This window comes from Canis lupus, chromosome 5 (genome assembly GCF_011100685.1).
Source record: "Canis lupus familiaris isolate Mischka breed German Shepherd chromosome 5, alternate assembly UU_Cfam_GSD_1.0, whole genome shotgun sequence".
Taxonomy (NCBI): Eukaryota; Metazoa; Chordata; class Mammalia; order Carnivora; family Canidae; genus Canis; species Canis lupus.
Genome location: NC_049226.1, coordinates 57,154,123 through 57,172,588, shown reverse-complemented (window position 1 = coordinate 57,172,588; position 18,466 = coordinate 57,154,123). Strand labels below are relative to the sequence as shown.

Genomic DNA, 18,466 nt, shown 5'->3' with positions numbered 1-18,466 from the left:
CCCCCCGGGATCCTCGGGTTCAGCCTGCTCTCCCAAAGATGCTGTTCACATTTGGGTGTCAGTTTACCCCATTTCTCCAGGACCAGCCAGGAAAAACCCTCTTGGCCTTGGCTTCTGAGGACTGCACCCACACCCCAGGCCACTGCAGGGAAGTCAGGAGTCCTGGCCCCAGGCTCCCCACGTCAAGCTGAGCACAGGCTGAATGGCCCCACCCCACAGAGCCCAAAGCTGATCCCCCTCCCTTCCAAGAAAGGTTGCGCAGACTTCAGAGAATAAGTGCTTTATCAGCAGCCTCAGCCTGGCAGGACACTCAGCCCCGCACTCGGACTCGCCAGGAGTAGGTGCTGAGCACACGCTGCCGCCGGCGCACCACACACGTATACGTGCCCTCGTTGATGGCGTTGGCAATGATGCTCAGATGTGCTTCGCCCAGCGCCAGGTAGCCAGGGTAGGAGAACTCCAGGGGTTCCTGGTCCTTGTACCAGCTGCGAGGAGGGTAGGAGGGCTGGCCAGGGTCCTGAGCCCCCACTGCCCCCCCTCGGGGTCATGGGGCAGGGCCACTCACTACACTTTGCCTTTCTTGTGAAGGATCTTCTGGCCACATCGGAAGGTCACATTCCGACCCTCAGGCACCAGCCTGGTCTTGGTCCTGGGTGGTGGTGCAGTGGCGGCCACCGTGGGGAAGGGGAACTCTATTCGGTGTGGGGGAAGAGGGGTCAGAGGGGCCACATAGTGCCCTGCCTCTGACCAGACCCAAGCCAGGAATTGGGACCCAGCCTCACCATAGCAGAAGTCACAGCTGCTGGGGCAGAGCCTCTTCATGAGCCTCCGGCGGGTGTCACAAAATCCCCTCCGAGCCCAGGATGTGCACACGAACAGCCGGTCTAGGCAGCCTGCAGGAGGGCAACATGGCCTTAGGGCCGGCCTGCCAGCCCGCTGGCCTGCCCACCTGCCCACAGCACTCACCATAGAGTCGGTGCAGCCCCCACAGTTCATCCTGCGACAGGGTCTTCCAGCCACGCAGAGTGGCATTAAGGTGCATGAGCGCCCGGCCATGCTGTGAGTGCATCAGGCCCAGCGCATGGCCAATCTCATGGGCCGCCACGTGCACCAGGTCAGTGAGCCAAACGCCTGCAGGTCCCGTGGGTCAGGCCCTCGAACCCTGGCCCAGCTCTCCCAGCTTTGCCCACCAGCCTCACTTGCCATGGCCACATCTGCAGTGTGGCCACAGAGCCTCCCTCAGCACAGCCATGGGAAGATAAGAATGTTCCAGGCCAGCAGAGGCAGTGAGCTCGGCCCCCAGGAATGTAACTCCAGCTCCCTCTCCAGCAGCAGGGGGCGGGGGTGGGGGGTGGTTCGGGGCTCCTGGAACCCAGGCCTATGGCCTCCTCCCAGCCTCTTCTTCCTGCCTCCTCAACCCCAAATCGCAGCCACCACCCCCAAAGCCCTCCTGCTCTGCCCACCGAGGTGCAGAGGGCCCCACAGGAGGCCAGGCCATCACCTTTCTTCCAGCTGTAGCGTGTGGGACCCAGGACCCAGTATTCGCTGTCATCAAAGTGGATGCCGCCGTGCGGGGGAAAGAAGGCGTGAGCCAGCTCGCCTGTTGGGCCATCGAAGCAGTGGTGCAGCGCGGAGACCAGGCAGTCCGTATGGTTGACCGGGTAGAAGCCTGGGGGAGCACAGGGCTGAGAGGGGGCCACAGGGCCAGGTGGGGGCGGGGGCACGGCGCCCACCTATGCGCAGGTCGCTGGGCTGCTCAGGGGCCACCTCTCGGAAGCTGAAGGGGGACACGTCACTCCACATGCGAAAGGCAGTGGCCAGGCCCCGCCGGGTCTCACTGGGGCTCAGCAGGTTCCGTGGGAAGGAGAGGATCCTGGGATGGGGGTCAAGGTCAGGGGTGGCGGCCAGGCTGGGCAAGTTCCCTCAGCCCCACCATCTGGGCCCCCGGTCACACCTGTAGGTGAGGTTGAAGTGGTCCCAGCGCAGCCTGGCTGGGGTCAGCGTGTAGCGGCGTCTGCGGGGTGCCTGGAGGGGCAGGGGACTGGGTCCTGGGGTGGCGAAGACACCCACAGGGTAGGGTGCGGCGAGGTCTCCCTTCAAGGAAAGCGAGTACTCTTGGGGAGGAAGTAGGGATCATCCCCACATCTGAAAACACTCAGAGAAAGAACTAAAGAAAATGGGGCGGGGTGCGTGGTTCAGGGACCTTTTTTGGTCTCTGCATTTTCAGGTTTTTCACCCGGCAACGGTGTTACTTTACAGCCTGGGTGGGGGGGAAGGTGACTGACCACAGGCGGGGTCCGAGTGGGTGGAGCCGGAGGCCTGATGCCGGCTTCCCCCTCCCCCTTCCCTCCCCCCAACCAGGGACATGCAGGCTCCTGGACCCTCAGGCCGCTGGCCCCTCTGCCCATCCCCGGCTGCTCTCACCTGCGCTGCGCTGGCCCCCAGCCGGGCTGCAGGGGCCCCGGGCCGCGCCAGCAGCAGGAGCACCGGCAACAGGCACAGGGCGCCCAGCACAGCTCCCAGCCAGCGAGCCTGGGCTTGGGCCCCCGACGCTGCTGAGGACACGCAGGCCCCGAGGCCCATGGCGCCTGCGGACTCGCTGTCGGGGCCTAGAGCCCACTGGGGCTGGGCGGGGAGGCGCTGCAGTCGGCTCCGGTTACAGGGGTGGGTGCTGGGGGAGGCGCGCCCCTGAAGGGAACCAGCTGGCCGTCCCCGCCGTCAGGACAGCCCCGCCGCCTGCCTGGAGTGCGGACCCGGGGCCTGTGGGTCGGTGGCAGCAGCCTGGGCAGGGCCTGCTGGGCGGGGTCACTTGGGGAGGGGGGGACGAGGAGGGCCCAGCAGCAAGGAAAGGGACAGATGCCAGAGGCTCAGGCCCAGGGAAGGGTAGTCAGTTGGGGTCCTGAGAGAGCTCTTTTCCTGGATGGGGTGTCCCCCAGTCCCCCTACTCCTGAATGAGACCTGGGAGTGGAGCCTGCATTCTAGCCAACTTGGGACCTGTCCCCTGTCCTTGGAGCTGCCTGACCAGGTCTCTGAGAGGGGTGGGGATGAGGAGAGTGGAGTACTGGGCACTGGGCAGGGAAGAGGTCGGGGCGAGACGCGGGGGAGGGGGCAGGCGGAATGGGGATGGTGCCAGGGAGGACCCAGATGCGGGAGCTGGCGGGAAGAGACCCCATGGGAGCTAGTGGGGAAGCTCATGGAGTGCGGCGGCTGTGGGAGCCAAGAACTGTTCCCCTGGCTGGGGCCAAGGTCTGGAACAGCCGGATGGGAAGGCGAGGAAACAGCGTCCTGAGGCCGGAAGCCTCCAGCCTCAAAGGGTTATTGGTGTGGGCCCCTCGGGGCTGGGGGACCTGGGATTGGGGACGCCTGGCCAGAGGGACAGGGAGCAGAGGGAGAGGCAGAGGGCCAGACCAGCTGGGGGGCTTGGCTGTCCCCATTCTCCATCCAGGCCTGGCGCCCAGTGACAGCAGCACAGCGGGCCAGCGGGGTCAGTGCCAAGTTGCTGGCCGACAGCCCTGAGGCTCTGGGGGAGCATTCCGGGTGGTTCTTGGAAAGCGCCCTGCCAGCCAGAGCCCAGGCGAGAGCTGCGCCCCGCTCTCCAAGGCTAAATATTTGCCCCCACAGGAGGTCCTCCTGCCCTGTGTCTGCCTCCCACGCTCCATGGTCCCAAGACCCTAGGGGTCTCAGGCCGAAAACTAACACCTCCCCCAACTCCCTGGGTCAGAGGCGACTGCACAGCCTGCCCAGGGGAGGAGGAAGGGGCAGGGGTCGGAGGGAGACACACACCCCCCCCCCCCCGCCCCCGACAGACACTGGGGTAATGGCCAAGCCTTGGCTTCCGGGGGACATCACGCTCCTGGGCGCCGTCCTTCCACGAACCCAGGCCAGGACGGTGGACGCTGGACACCGCTGGACGCGGGGGCCGGTCCAGAGCGCAGAGCCAGGGCAGCAGCGGACCTGCGCCACCCGCCCCCACCCCGCCCCAGGCAGGCAACAGACGTAAAAGTCCGAGAATCTTTTTATAAAACACGTGGTGGGGGCTTGCGAAGGCGACGGCGGGACGTGGCTCCGGAACGTGGCGGGGCGCGGCCGGGAGTGCGGGGGGGGGGGGGGGGGGCACGGGCTACACGAAGATCTGGATGCGGTCGCGGATGGGCTGGCGGCAGATGGGGCAGGCGCTGAGCGCGGCGCCGCAGGGTGCGCACGCGCCGTGGCCGCACTGGAACACGAGGCGGATGTGGCTGTCGATGCAGATGGGGCAGGTGATGCGCTCCTCCATCTGCCGGTAGCGACTCTGCAGCTCCTCCACCAGCTGCCGCGGCGGGCCGGACGCGGGGGTCGCGCTGGCCACCTCTGTGCCGTCTGCCGGGGGGATCGGGGTCAGGGGCGGGGCGGCGGGGGCGGGACGTGCGCACAGAAGCAGGCGGGGCTGAGCCACCCACCTGGTCGCAGCTTCTTGCCGATGACCACCTGGCATCTGATGCACTTCTTCATCCTGCGAGCGCACTCTGCGGGGGGCGGGGGAGGGGAGAGGAAGCCGGAGCCCGGTTGGGCGGGCCCAAGGGGACCGGGGACATGCCCCCCGGCCCCCCGCACTCACCCTCGCACACAGTGCGGTGCTGGCACGGCGAGAACAGCACCAGCAGCGCCAGCTCCGAGCACACCAGGCACTCGGCGGCCTCGGGCCCCGACGGCGCAGCCACGTGCAGGTTCGTCACGGTGTTGGGGGTGCCAAGCACCAGCCTCGGGCCCGGGGCCGCACCCCCGCTGCCGCCCGCGTGCCTCTCCCTGCGGTTGGAGGAGGGGGCTTGAACGGGCCCGGGGCACCGGGGCCCTGCCCCCCACCCCGCCGGGCTCACCGGAAGCGCTGCGCACAGCCCTGCAGGGCCTTGAGTACACGGCCCTCGGCGGCCAGGTCCAGCGGGCTGCGGCCGCGGTGGTTGGCGTAGCTCACGTCGGCGCCCTCCAGCGCCAGGAAGCATGCGACCGCCGCTCCCACCGTCAGCTCCCCGCTGCCCGGGAGGCCTGAGGCCTGGAGCTGGACGGCAGACACAGGCAGGCCGGTGAAGGCAGGCCCTGGGCATGCAGGAGCCTCTCCCAGCACCCGGCCCCTGGGGCTTCGGTGTGAGGCTGCTGGAACAGGAGGGAGGCAGGTGGCCGGGCCAAGCGCCCAGCCAGGGAACTCTGGGGTAGGGGCAGAGTTCTGATGGACCCCACCCTGCCCTGCTGTGTGTGCCCTATCCCCTCTTCCCAAGCCGGCCAGGAGCACATCTTCTCAGGGAACCTGGGCCACTCTGCGGTGACTGAGGTCACAGAAAACATCTTTAGCAAACCGCAGTCCCCTGGACTCACCCACCCCCAAGAAGGCCTGGCTCCCTGGTCAGACACCCACAGTGGAGGTGGCCAGTCCCTCAGGCCCCACTTCTGGCCTGCAGCCAGGCTCTCTGGCCCACCTCTTCAGTACCCAGATCCACACTTCCTCACCCTGGACAGCAGCTGCAAGGGCCCTGGGTCCCCCCCGGCCCCATCTGCTGCCAGGGGCAGCAGCTGATGACGCTGCAGGGCCACGTGCAAGGCTGTGTCCCCTTCCTCATCCTCGGCGTTGACACTGCAGCCCGCGTCCACTAGCAGCGGCACCAGCCCCACATGAGCCTGCTGCACGGCCAGGTGCAGGGGGGACTGGAGCTTACGGTTGCGAACGTTCACATCACAGCGGCCCTGAGAAGAGGTAAAGGCTCAGCCCAGGGACCCCAGGTCAGCCCTGGCCCCCGAGGCCCTGTGCTGGTCCACACCTCTCGGATCAGAATCTGGGCCACTTCCCGGTGGTTGTTGAGGGCAGCCAGGTGTAAGGCTGTGAAGCCATCCTCCTTCTTGGCGTCCACCAGCTGTCGTGCCCGAGCTAGAATCCTCCTGACAGCTCTGTGGGAGCAGGGAGACATGTCTGGGGTCCGGAATGGCCTCAGTGTCCCAGCAGCACCACGGGAGCTTGGCCACCAGCTGCACCCACCCCACACTCACAGCGTGTGGCCCTTGAGGGATGCGTGATGCAGCAGGGTGAAGCCCTGGCTGTTAGTGGCCGTGACATCAACACCTGGCACCTCAGTGAGGACCTCCACGATGCCGCTGGCGCCGGCGCCCGCCGAGATGGCACAGTGCAGAGGTGTGTCCGCGTGTGCATCCTGCCGGCAGTGGTCAACGGTCACCCAGCAGGAAGGTAAATGCCACTGTATCGTTGGGCCCAGGGGTACAGCCAAAGGACTCCGCACTTACAGGCAGGTTGACATCACAGCCACGTTCACAGAGGACCTTCACCACCTCCAGGAAGCCCCTCTGCACAGCCACATGCAGTGCTGCGCTCCGGGTGCTGTTAAGAGCATTGGCCCCACACCCGGAGCTCAGGAGCAACCGGGCAGCCTCAGGCTGGTTCCTGACAGAAGAGGAAGCAGGAGGGTCCTGTGCCTACTGGCTGGACCTGCACCCCAGCCCCCACCGTGTCCCTGCCAGGGCCTCACCCCAAGGCTGCATAGTGCAGCGCCGTATTGCCCTCATCATCTGCCAGGTCCATGCCCGCTCGTGCCTGCAGCAGCAGCCGCACCAGCTCCACCTGGCCTAGGTAGGCGGCCACCTGCAGAGCGGTCCTGCCCTGGTTCTTGGTGTCCACCTACCAGGAGAGCCAGCAGGTCAGTCCCCAGCCCTCCAGCCCATCCTTGGGGCAGGCCAGTGGAAGGGAGGATGGCAGGTAGGGCGAGTGTCAGGGCCTTGCCTGCTCTGGGTGCCGCCTCAGCTGGTCCAGAGCCCCAGCCATACTGCCCAAGGCCACCTCCACCACCAGTCTCCCTGGGTGCTCCAGGTCACTCTTCTGGGCTCGAAGCTTCTCCAGAGCAACACTCAGGAAGCCTGGGTGGGGCAGGGCTTCAGTTAAGTGGAGGCCAAAGGCAGCCCTGCCTCCTGCCGGCCACCCAAGGTGGGCACACCCACTTTTGTTCTCCCTGGCACGTTCGGCCACATCCAGGTTGGCATCCTCCTCAGGCCGGTAGGCCACCAGGCAGGAGGGGCTGAAGGTCCACAGCTGACCACCGACTGCCACACGCAGGTTACCGTCTCTGAAAACTTTCACCACCTTCCCAATGCGGCCCAGGGCCTAGGTGGGGAGAGAGGAGGGTCATGGGCAGATCTCCCACCAGGTGAGAGAGGTGGGGTGGGGGTGGGATCAACAGTACTCACGGGGGCCATGTCATCTGTCCACTCGCCATGCCCAGCCTGCAGCCGCTTCACTGTGTCAAGGTCATCGATGACCCGTACCACATCGCCCACCCAGAAGGCATTGTGCTGAGTGAGAGAGAGGGGCACATGAGGGGCACCCCCAAGCATGTGTGGCTGCCCAAGGCCATGGGGTGGGAAGGCACCTCCACGGAGCTCCAAAGGACTGACAGGCGTGAACCTGACCCCAGCCCCCATCTGAGAGCTGGATGAGGGCCACAAGTGACCAGTGCAGCCCTGGGTAGCCAGCCCCAGAGCCATGGGAGTGACAGCCATAGAACTGGGCAGTGGCATCCAGACCAGACCAAAGCCGACATGGGTGAAGGCCAAGGCAGGCCTGTCCCTACACACTGACAGAGGAGCAGACGGCATGGCCAAAACTAGTCCGGACCAGCCCAGGGGATGGGGGTGGGGCCCTGGCACAAGAGCCGTGGGAGGCAGGGTCAGGAACCATTCCTCCCCCATCCCCAAGCCTTTCCTGGCCACTTCTCCACACCTGTGCCCTCCCCTGTCTGACTTCTGACATCCCGCAACCCCCAGGTCAGGACTCCAGGTCCAGAGCCAGCGAGAGGGGTATAAGCCCTCAGCCAGGGCCCCCAACTAAACCACCCTGCTCCCCAGCAGCACTCACTATACCCAGCCCTGTGCCCACTGCCTGGTTAAGTGTTCACCCTCTTCCTCAAGGGCCTCCCCACCAGTCCCACGTGCTCCCCACACCACACCCACCAGGACATTTTAGAAAGTCACCTCCCACCTCTAATGTTGCAGTGGGTCCCTCAGGCCAGGAGGAGAAAGGCCAGGGCCTGGGCTGCCAGCCCCCGCCTCCCCCAGCACCACACTCTCATGACTGAGTCCCCTCCCTGTGCAACTCAGCCCCTCTAGACCCCATGAAGCCCTCCCCTCTTCCTTCAGGGCTGGAGAAGGGCATTCCCAGAGCCGAGCAGGTACACAGACGGGGTGCAGAAGCGAACAGTTGGGGCTCAGCCCAGCCCCCCATGCACCTTGGTGAGAGCCCCAGGGTGGAAGGTCCAGCGGGTCTCACGGCCGAACTGCACACGCACATCCCCACGGTCCGTGATGCGGTGCACGGTGCCCGTCTGTCCGATAAACTGTGGCGGGTCACGGAGGCTGTGGCTGGGTGGAGCGGGAGGGCTGGGGGTCCAGAGGACACAGGGACAGGAAGGGCACAGGGGGCTCAGCGGGTGGGGCGGCTCACCTCCGCCATCCTGGGGTTCCACCCGCCGTGGCCTTCCTGCATCTCCCTCAGGATGTCTGTGTCCAGCAGACACTTAACCTTGTCCCCGTGCTGGAAAGGCTGGCTGTCGGCACTCACCCTGCGCTGCAGCTCTGCTGGCTTACCTGGGGGTGGGCGACAGGCCCCCCTCCTCAGTGGCATCCCACCTCGGCAGCATCCCCCACCCCCGGCCATGTCACAGGTCAGCCCCCACCCAGCACTGCCCCAGGACACAGCAAGGGCAGGAGGGTAGCTGGGCAGGCAGGGTGCCATCCCTGGGACCCCTACCAAGCTTCGGGAGGTGCTCCTTGTAGTAGAAGCCACCAGCTGCCTCGTTCACACACTTGAGGTCCACCTTGCCCTTGTGACCCACACGGTACACATTGGTGGTGCCATCAGCCCACGTCACACTGGCCACACTCCGGCCCGTCTCCACATCCCAGCCACGGATGTCCACCACTCGGCCCAGCTTCCCTTCCCCTCCTGGGGAGACAAGGGCCCTGTTGCAGGCTCAGCCTGTGCCAGGAAGCTTAGCCACGGCCACCGGCAGCCCAGACCCTCACTCACCATCCTGCGAACCCCACTCCCAGTCAGGGCCCCGCACCACCTTCGCCCCCTGGAAGATGCCCCTCAATGGGATCCTCGGGAGGCCCTGGCGGGGACTCAGCGTGACCCTGCAAGAAAGCGAGTGGGCACTGGACCATGCGACAAGCAGGGAGGTAGTGCGAGCCCTATGGCCCACCCAGTTGTTGCCCCAGGATGGCTGGCATGGCAGGTTATTGTCCTCCCCTAGGCCACTTGCAGCATGGCCTCGTGCTGTTCCTCCACACCTGGTGCCTCCTAATGAGCCACCTGCTATCAGGGTTGTCCCCAGAGCTCAGTGCATAGCCTGGCTCTCAGGGTACGGCTCGGCACAAAGAATCAGAAGAACCAGTAACACGGACTCCCCCAGAGGTGGCCACAGACCGCCGACCCCTGCTCCCACTCTGGGCAGCAGGTGGCTGGCACCGAGCATGCATCACTCCCTGCCACGTGTGAGACCTTGTAGGTGGGGTCTCGGGGCATCTAGACAGCCACCCCAGCCCCGGGGACACCTCCCAGCTTCATCCACTGCCCACCCTCAGCGAAGGAGGCCCCCTGCAGGCCAACAGCGTCTCCCCAGCTGTGCCTCTGGGTCAGTTCCCAGCACGGGGTGCCCAGGGCTCCCATGGCGGACACTGGCCACACAGCCACACACAGGTCCGCTCAGCGCTCCCTCCTCCTCCACCCCTACAGGGCCACTGCCAGGACAAGACCCTGCGCACAGCACCCACCCCTGCAGACCTGCTCCAATGGTTGGTTTGGGTTACCCTTCCACAGGGGGTGGGGGTCGGTGGTGACCGCCAGGCCTCTGTGGTGACCGGGACCTTGGCCGCTCCTCCAGGAAGCAGCTCAGAAAGGGCTCCAGCCACAGCCCGGAGGGGAATGCCTCCCCACCCCCACCACTCCAGGAGGCCAAGGCCTGCTCAGGCGCATGCTTGCTTGTCCCAAACCTGGGGCACGGGCAAGCTGGGAGGCGGTGCCACCAAAGCCTCGAGCCCTCCAGAGCAGCGCACGGCCACAGGGGCAGCGGGCAGAACTCACGGGCGGGAGTGGGCTGTCTCGTAGCGCTCGAAGGCGTGGGTGAGGTCATGCTTGTTGTGCATGTAGCACTGCGTGCACAGGTCGTAGTCGAAGCAGACGCGGCACTTCCAGCGCATGCCTCGCAGGCCGTGCTTCTTGCAGCAGTCGCAGATGATGTTGGGGTGGCGGACGCCTGGGGGCAGGGCGGGGTCAGCGAGTGTGGACCCTTCAGCCCCTCCCCCCCACCACCACAGCCGCACACACCGATCTGGGCGTTGTCATAGAGCAGCAGGTCGTGGGCACCCTGGTAGCCAGCGCGGTAGTTGGTGCGGGTGCCGTGGTCCCACTGCACAACTACCGTGCGGTCGGGGGTCGAGGGGCTACCATGGCGGCCGAGCTCCACCACTGTGCCCACGCCGCCCTCACCGCCATCCTGCTGGCCCCACTTCCAGTCCACGCCGCGTACCACACGCATGCCCACCTGCACACCTGCCTGGGGGTCTGGGTCCATGGTGGGCAGGACTGCTCCGGGACCTGCAGGCAGACGGTACCCTCAGGCCACATGGAGAAGGCCACACAGGCTCTCACCAGTTCTGGGAGGGCTGCCAGGGACACGGGGGAAGGAGGAGGTGGGGACACGTCTTGGAGAGCTAGGCAGGGAGGGGCATGAGGGCATGTGCAAATGCCCTGAGGCAGAGAGAAGCGTGATAAGCATGTGTGCTACAGCCCAAAGGAGGTGCACCTGGCTACTGGCCAGCAGCAGGGGACACAAGCTGCAGAGATGCAACATGGCACCTGTCCTGGAGGAAAGGTAGGACCCTTCTTTGGAAAGGCCCCTCCAGCCACTATGAGATGCTGTGGTGAACACAGGCAGAGGTCCAGGGGCAGTCCTAGAGAGAGGCCCGTGGACCCCCAGGGAACAAGACTTGGCAAATACCCAAAGAGTGGCCGCCTGTGCTCAGAGATCCAGTTCTGGGTGGTCGGCCATCAGTACACATTTGTTCTAAAATTAATGGATTTGGGACACCCAGGGGGCGCTCAGTCGGTTAAGCATCTGCCCTCAGCTAACAATCCCAGGGTCCTGGGATGGAGCCCCACATCAGGTTCTCTGTTCAGCAAGGAGTCTGCTTCTCCCTCTCCCCCAACTTGTGCTGTCAAATAAATAAAGCCTTCACAAAAACCCAGACTCTCTCTCACGCAGCCAGTTGGTAAGTGACACTGCGCTGACGTCAGGAACCAGTGTGTGCAGGCACCACAGAGGGCTTGTCTCTAGATCATATGGGGAACTCAGATGGACACAAAGCAGGTGACCCAAGAGTAAAGGGGCATCTGCCCAAAGACTAATAAACACAGGTTCCGGCCACCAGGCCACTGCCTCCGAGTGGAACGCTGCCCTAGGGCAGTGGACAGTGCCTGGGGTCACTCAGGGCCCCACTTCCGGGGTCTTCCCTGGAGAATTGTGGCCCACCCACTCCGGATTTGTACCAGAGGGCAGTGGCGGCTATGTACAGAGCAGCTCTGATCCCATGCCCTTCCAGGTGAACTGGTCATGAGATGTGACATACTCCCTGGGAGCACAAACCCACCACGCGATGCACGTGCCAGCTCCGCAGATGTGCAAGGAAAGCCACCAGGTGCCTGCTATCTGAATCCATTTATGGAAAGTACACAAACAGGGCAAGCAAACTCAGGGTGATGGCGGCAGGGAACCTGCTGGAGGCAGCCCCAGGGGCTCTGGGACCCAGGGACACGCTATGTCTTGACCTGGGTGCTAACTACGTGCCTATTCACTTCGCAAATCTGGATCCCTTATGACCTGGGACCTGTGTTAGATGTGTTTCTTCAACAAAGTTTTTTAAATTAATGACACAAATAGATTTGAGTAACTGTTAAGAGAGAAAGTCAACAGGACTCAGAGAGGACCCAGAGACTCCCCGATAGTAAGCGAGCAATCAGCACGCCATTTCTGGACGTGGTCTGCAGTGTTGCCAGCAGGGCCCTGAGGCTGGAAAAGGAGCTAAAGAGCAGACAGGCTCCTTCCAGCTCCCATGAGTGCCCAGTGGCCCCGCCTGGCCACAGGACACTGGCCAGCAATATGGAGGAAAACCGTATCATGCCTCTACTTAGGCCCCTCCCCAGGGTCCTGGGTCCTGCCCCACCCCCAAATCTGACACTCACCATATCACAGGCCTGGCTCCCTCAGGAAACACTGCCAGCCAGCTGAGGCCACAGGTGAGCAGTGAGGAGGGGCAGTGGCCAGGTTTTGCCAGGAGCAGGGGCCGAGCCCCACGGGCCCTCTGACATCCACCGTCTGCCCAGGTCCACACCAAGACCCATGTCCAGCACAGGATAGGCAGGGAAGGGGCACTGCCCATGGGGCTGGGCCTCAGTCCATGCCCAGCCTGGTGTTTGAGTCAATGACCGCCTCATATTCTCAGGGGTATGAACCACCTAGCCAGCTCCAACGTCTGCACATTCTCCTCCCTCCTGGACGGGTTCCCTATGGCAGCTGCTGCTTCACCTTGTGCAGGCAGGACCTCTGGGGCTTTCACAGAAGCAGGTGGATGTCTTAGGACAAACCTTTCCAACCCATGGACTAATTATGAGCCTTTCCTCAAAGAAACTCCTCATTGCTTGTTCATCTCGAGAGCCTCACCTCTTGGGCCACTTGGCCTCCCCGTACTGCTGCTTCTCAGCCCCCTTCCCTTCTGGTCTCTGGCCCTTGCTAAGGCACGGCACCTGGGCCTGAGACCGCTGCAGGCTCCGTTACCAAAAACTTCTCTCTTCCACAGAGCACAGCCAAGCCCAGGTCAGCCACAGTATGGACGCCCCCCCCCCCCCCCCGAGAATGCCTGTGACTCTTAAATGCCAGCAAGCTGCAGATGAGGGGAGGCATCCTGTGGGCTGCACCTGGGCAAGGAGGTACAGCGGGCCCTCCACGTGTGGCCTCAGCCACCTGCCTGGTGCCTGCCCATTAGCAGCTGCTACAGATGTCTGACTTGGACAGAGCAGCACAGCCTGAGCTGGTGGCCTGCTGGCAGCGTGGTGGCATGCCCCTTAATGCACAGGTCCGACCCCCTACCCTGCCTTCCTCTGCCGATCCTCTTTCATGCCAAGAACCCACCAGAAATAGCAGCACTGGGCAGGTCACACTGGGCTACTCCTTGCTCTCCCCAGATGCTCTTGCTGAGCGACACTCAGCTAGCATGCATCTCGTCCCAGGCAACCACAAACCTAGACAAGTGTGGGCAGACAGGCCAACTAAAGATCCCTGATGGCAGGAGAAGCCCATCTGCAGAGCCCCAAAACAGGCTCCACACAGAAATAAAGGACTCAGAGCAGGTAAGGACCCAAGTGGCATGAGCCATTCTAGGGCCAGGATGGCATGCCCTCAACCTGCCCAGCCGGCCACACCTGCCTGCCCACTGCCCTTACACTGCATGATCATTTCCAACAAGACATAGGGGACAAACCAAGGAGAATGAGTTGTAGCCCACGCCTGGCCTGGCTCTATGGCAATGGGCAAAAAATGAGGTGCGGGGTAGAAGAGTGCCCAGAAGTTTCTGTGAGAAGCCAGGACTGGGCTTTAGCCCACGACAGTGCCACGTGGGGCAGCAGTACAGTCCAGCCTGTAGCAAGAGGTGCTTCTGGCCAGCCTCCACTGCATTCACACACAATCAGTTGTACCCCATGCCTAGCAGGGGAACTGCCAGCCTTCCCAGGGCTGTTCCTCACAGGAACCCAGAAACCTGCGTGGGACACAGTCAGATGGGACCCGCTGAGCCGTGGGCTTCCTCCGGCCCCTCACCTTGGGTACCCAGACCAGCACCCCCTGAGGAAGATGGTGGAGGACAGAGGAGCAGCCTGCTCTGGAGACACCCACAGCCTTAGCCCTGGGATCCCCTTGTCTCCCCTCCAGCACCTGATCCCCACCAGTCATGAGGTCTGCCCTCTGCTTTGGCATCTCCATCCAGCATGGTGGCACCTTGGTTCAGGCCTGACCCTGAACCTCCAACAACCCCATTGTCCCTTCCTACATGTCACTATGGGCACAGGGCACTCAGTTCCTGGGCCTCAGAAACATCTCAGCACAGTATCCTAGCACCCTCGTGACGTGGGCCAGGTAGCTTTCCAGGTCTCTCCATCATTCCTTTACACCTACCACTTTCACTTTGCCTGGGCTCCATCACTGATGTCCCCAGGGCCCAGCACACGCTGAGCATGCCCCATGTGACATCGGGTGCCCACCCCTCCTAGTATTAGGACCCACTACTTTACTTCAGAAGGTCCCACCGGGCTGTGCAGGGAGGAGGTGGCAAGTGGGAAATGGACCAGGGTCAGCAGTCAGGAGGCAGCAACCAAACCCAGAGAGGCTAGAGAGAAGAAAAGCACCCGTTTCAGTGGGAAATTCAACCAAAGAGTTATTTTTCTTCTTTTACCAGAAATGCTGTCCTCTGACATTGTCCACAGAGCTTATAGGCTGTAGCCCTGCCTAGCACCCAAATCCCTGTAGAGGCAGTCACTACAGATGTTTAAAACCACTCTGAAGCAGGGCGCCTGGGTGACACAGTCAGTTAAGCACCCAAATCTTGGTTTTAGCTCAGGTCGTGATCTCAGGCTCATGAGATAAGCCCCATCAGCTTATGGGTCCGCTTACCACGGAGTCTGATTAAGATTCTCTCTCCAAAAAAAAAAAAAAAAAAAAAAGATTCTCTCTCCCTCGTCCTCTGCCCCTCCCCCCCTGCCCTCAACCCCACTGGTGCGTGAGCAAGCAACAGCTCACACTCTCTCAAACTCTCAAAAAAGCAAAAAGACTCAAGACAGTCAGAGTGTGAGGACTCAAGGGACAGATACACGTTAGCAAGACTATAACTTACCTTAGCACACAAACCAGTCTCGTGTCAGCATTCCAGACATTTAGCGGCTACTTCTCGGGTCACAAATTTGACAGCCACCAAGATTTCCTGTTGGAAACTAGCAGCCATGCCGACACAGAACACAGCAAACCAAACAGGCAGCCAGCAAGCAAGTCTGGAGAAAATGGTTTTTAAAAGGCAGTTTTACACTTCTGGTATTTACCACCTCAACCAAACAGGCGGACATCTGGGTCTGTTCTGTTGGGTAATAGTTTTTCTTATCTCAAGGAACTGCCAGCTCTTGGAGGCAGAAGGATTTCCAAAACATACCTTAGGACAGTGTAGAAATACGAGATTTTCCCTATTTGTGAATATTTTATTGGAAGAACTTTTAAAAGCCATAAAGATTAAATCCCACTTAGCTAGGAAGTTGGCAAATTGCCTTTATTCAATAGAATACAGTTACATGACACTGACACGACATGCAACAGGCAGCAGCCACCCCTTTCCCTGTGCCTCGGGCTGTGCCTGATGATGCTGTTTGAATCAACACCATGAGGGGCACAGTCGACTGGCCAAACTTGGTGAATCACAGGCTCCTGTCATGTAGCAGCTCTGGCTAAGACCAAGGTGGACATCCTGGGTGGGGGTGCAGGGGAGTCTGGCCCATGAGGGACTGGGGTGAAGCCCTGAGACAGCCCAGGAAACCCAACGAGGCCCAACACGAAGACACCTGCCTTCCGAAGGCCTAAAGTAAGTGCAGGGCTGTCATCACCCGGATCTCAGCCCCGAATCTTGTCCCCTCAGGCACCATGCAGACCGGGGTGTCACAGGGGCACCTAAAGCGGGAGCAAGGCATTCAGATACTTGTTGCACCTGGAGCAACAGGCCAGGAGGGGACCTGCCAGGAAGGACCGGGTTTGCCTGGACTTCCATTTGCCTGCCTCATCCCCAGCCCCACAGGTGCCTACCAGGAAGAACTGTTTGGCACCTTTCCTCATTTCTTCAATCACTTCTGAACGCAGAGGACTGACAAGCAGAATTATCTATCACACACACACCCTCCACCCCACACACACACTCAAAACAACCAAAACTCCTCTGACATGACATCAAACAGTAACCAAAGTATGCAACAGCCAAATCCAAACTATCACACCGCAAGCCTGTCAAGAGCTCACCTGTCTGGCCGTCCAGTCGCGCCCTCCCCCCCGCACCCCCTGACAGTACTGGACTGCAGCCCTGATGCCTGGAGACCTGGGGACTGGCCTGCAGCCTTGCTGAGCTTCAGCGCGAGCCCTGGGCCATCCAGCCCTATGGCGCCTGGGAGATGCCAAGACGCACAGTTAGCACGTCCTACAGGACCGCGGCGGGCAGGGCCGACCCGTCCGCTCCCGCGCTGCCCGCCGTCTACATGCCCATTTCCATGCCAACACCAACGCGGCCAGCGCCGCTCCGGGGCGCCTGCCCCCTGCCTTGCAGGGATCCTCTGGCTCTGGCGGCCTCGCGCCTGCTGCAGCAGCGAGTGTGGGGCGCGCAGGGGCCGCAGCGCCCGAGCACCACCTGCCGCCGGGACTGGAGCCGGAGGGCTGGTGGCCCGGGCGCTGCGGACGTCAGGGCCTGGCACTGCGCCCCGACCAAGACTCGCCAGGGGCAGCGTAGGAGGGCCGGGCCGGACTGGGCAAGGCGGGCGCGCACCCCCAGCGTGACCCCGCCCCGCCAGGCCAGGGCCGCCCCGCCTCCTGCCACCCCATCCCCCCCCTGCCTCAGGAAGCGCCCGGGGCCCCGGTCGCGGCCAGACCCTAGTGCCCCCGTCGACCCCTCCACTTGCCCGGAAGTTTGCGTCCCGCCCGCTCGGCCCGGGGTTCGGGGCTCGAGAAGCGCTGAGTCTATCTGCTAGTGGCCTGCTGAGCGGCCTTGGCGTGTGTAGCAGCCTGCCTGCGACCCCTCCGCTGCTGGCCCCCGCCAGCCAGGCCGTTCTGCCGCGCAGAGACCACCGGCTGAGGCAACCGAGGACCCCGAGCTCGGGGCTCCTGCGGCCGCCGCGCGGCCTGCCGGGAGTTGTAGTTTGCAGCCCGCCAGGGCCAGAGCCGGGGGGCGGGTCCGAACCACGACTCCCAGGAGGCCCCGCGGAGGCGGTGACGCACGCGGCCTCAGGGGGCGGGGCGTGACGGAGGAAGTCCCGGCCCCTGCCCGGACAGCGACGGGAAAGGTCCGGGCTCGCCTCCGTGGCACACGCGAACGGAGAGCGCGTTCACGTAGGACAGCGTGTGACAGGCGTCGTCAAAAGCCGGCGGCTGCCTTGGTGGACCCTTCAGCACGCCAAGGGTCCGGGGAGGCGCGGAGCTGAGCAGCCTGGACAGGAAGGAACTGGGCTCCTCGTCGGGTTGGGCGCCGGGGCCCTAGTGCCCCGGAGGCCACCGAGAACCGGGCTTGTACGGGCCGGGCAAAGAAAGTGGGCCAAGCCGCCGGGAGCCGAGGTCAGCGCCGCCCGTACGCTGAACTTGCGGTCACGCCCCCTCGCAGGGAGGGGCGGGGCCCTCCCCGGAAGTGCGTCACGGTCGCGCCGGCATTACGTACCGCGGCTTGGAGAGACCGGGCGAGGAGACGCGGCCCGTTGCCGTGGAGACGGAGGCAGCGGCCTGCAGAGGCGTTCTCGACCCAGAGTCTCTGAAAATCAGTGACACCAGTGTGCGGCTTTGGTTCCGGCAGAATTGAAGCCTCGCGATGAAGAGCAGCAGTCTTGCCGTCGCCCCCAGCGGCACGTCCTTTCGGCCCTTGTACGGTCCGCCGGCCGAAGCCTTCCGGATCTGAACAGAGGCCACTGCCTTGGGGTTCCCGGTGGACACGCTGTGGGCCACCTGAGGCCTGAGCTGTGGGCCCAGTGAGACCTGAGGCCTGAGTTGTGGACCCTCTGAGACCTGAGGCCTGAGCCCGCAGGCCCGCAGTGCCGCCGCCCCAGTGGTGGCCCATTGTCACCTCTGCCTGACTCTGTCCTCCGCTGTCCGCTTCACACGTACCTGTTGTTCTCATGCCTACATCTTTGCTAAGCCATATTTGGTTTTTCCAGACGCTCTGATGTTTTTGCACAGGCCTACCGATGATCCTGTCCGCCTTGTCCCAGTCCCCGTCCCCGTCCCCACACCATGGGCAGGCCCCTCTGGCCTTGCTCTGCGGTCACCCTGCCTGGAACCCATGCATCTCCCTTCAGTTTACTCTCCCTTCCACTAGCTTCCTGGAAAGGGTCAGTGTCTAGAGTATGTTCTGTGCTCATCTCTGATAGACTGCTCCGCAGACAGTAGAATTCTAGTTGGGAAACGCTTTACCTTCAGAATGTCTCACATAGTACTGTTTGCTTCCCTCCTCCAGGGATGCTATTGAAAAGTACAAACCTATTCTGAGTCCTGGTCGATGGTTTCTTCTCTGCGCATTCTCCCTGAAAGCTTTTAGGATCTTCCCTTTCTCCTTGGTGCTCAGAAGTATCACACCAATATGCTTTGATGTGAGCCTCACTTTG

General features: G+C 63.0%; 2 protein-coding genes across 13 annotated transcripts; both read right to left on the bottom strand.

Annotated features, from left to right (window-relative positions):
- Positions 1–264: 264 nt before the first annotated feature.
- On the bottom strand, positions 265–3,866 carry MMP23 (matrix metallopeptidase 23). Of its 4 annotated transcripts, none has more exons than XM_038537635.1 (8): positions 2,425–3,849; positions 1,955–2,094; positions 1,734–1,873; positions 1,502–1,600; positions 967–1,131; positions 783–893; positions 566–692; positions 265–485 (listed from the first exon to the last, which is right to left on the bottom strand). In XM_038537635.1, the coding sequence occupies exons 1-8, from the start codon at positions 2,581–2,583 to the stop codon at positions 311–313; spliced, it is 1,116 nt and encodes a 371-aa protein (XP_038393563.1). In that variant the 5' UTR covers positions 2,584–3,849; the 3' UTR covers positions 265–310. The 4 variants fall into 4 exon arrangements, with proteins under 4 accessions (XP_038393563.1, XP_038393562.1, XP_038393565.1 ...); XM_038537634.1 differs by having other exon boundaries at positions 1,502–1,669; positions 2,425–3,843; XM_038537637.1 differs by lacking the exon at positions 967–1,131 and having other exon boundaries at positions 2,425–3,866.
- Positions 3,867–4,101: 235 nt separating this feature from the next.
- Positions 4,102–17,037, bottom strand: MIB2 (MIB E3 ubiquitin protein ligase 2). Of its 9 annotated transcripts, none has more exons than XM_038537625.1 (21): positions 16,781–17,034; positions 14,971–15,124; positions 14,372–14,466; positions 10,358–10,627; positions 10,115–10,286; positions 9,059–9,165; positions 8,780–8,974; positions 8,474–8,616; positions 8,259–8,354; positions 7,222–7,326; positions 6,976–7,138; positions 6,761–6,894; positions 6,510–6,658; positions 6,268–6,424; positions 6,016–6,176; positions 5,790–5,916; positions 5,482–5,715; positions 4,857–5,035; positions 4,598–4,785; positions 4,440–4,505; positions 4,103–4,359 (listed from the first exon to the last, which is right to left on the bottom strand). In XM_038537625.1, exons 4-21 carry the CDS (start codon positions 10,602–10,604, stop codon positions 4,121–4,123), a joined length of 2,862 nt encoding a protein of 953 aa, XP_038393553.1. In that variant the 5' UTR covers positions 10,605–10,627; positions 14,372–14,466; positions 14,971–15,124; positions 16,781–17,034; the 3' UTR covers positions 4,103–4,120. The 9 variants fall into 9 exon arrangements, with proteins under 9 accessions (XP_038393554.1, XP_038393552.1, XP_038393553.1 ...); XM_038537622.1 differs by having other exon boundaries at positions 4,104–4,359; positions 8,259–8,366; XM_038537627.1 differs by lacking the exon at positions 8,259–8,354.
- Positions 17,038–18,466: the final 1,429 nt, after the last annotated feature.

Bases quoted from the DNA above. Each gene is read 5' to 3' on its own strand.
- MMP23 (XM_038537634.1), bottom strand. From the start codon at position 2,583: ATGGGCCTCGGGGCCTGCGTGTCCTCAGCAGCGTCGGGGGCCCAAGCC. The intron at 693-782 runs GTGAGGCTGGGT...CACACCGAATAG, and splicing joins CAGCTGTGACTTCTGCTATG to AGTTCCCCTTCCCCACGGTG. The intron at 486-565 runs GTGAGTGGCCCT...CCCTCCTCGCAG, and splicing joins CACAAGAAAGGCAAAGTGTA to CTGGTACAAGGACCAGGAAC.
- MIB2 (XM_038537621.1), bottom strand. From the start codon at position 12,468: ATGGGCAGTGCCCCTTCCCTGCCTATCCTGTGCTGGACATGGGTCTTG. The intron at 6,659-6,760 runs GCAAGGCCCTGA...CTCTCCTGGTAG, and splicing joins TGAGGCGGCACCCAGAGCAG to GTGGACACCAAGAACCAGGG. The intron at 6,425-6,509 runs GTGAGGCCCTGG...CTCTTCTGTCAG, and splicing joins CTGCACTATGCAGCCTTGGG to GAACCAGCCTGAGGCTGCCC.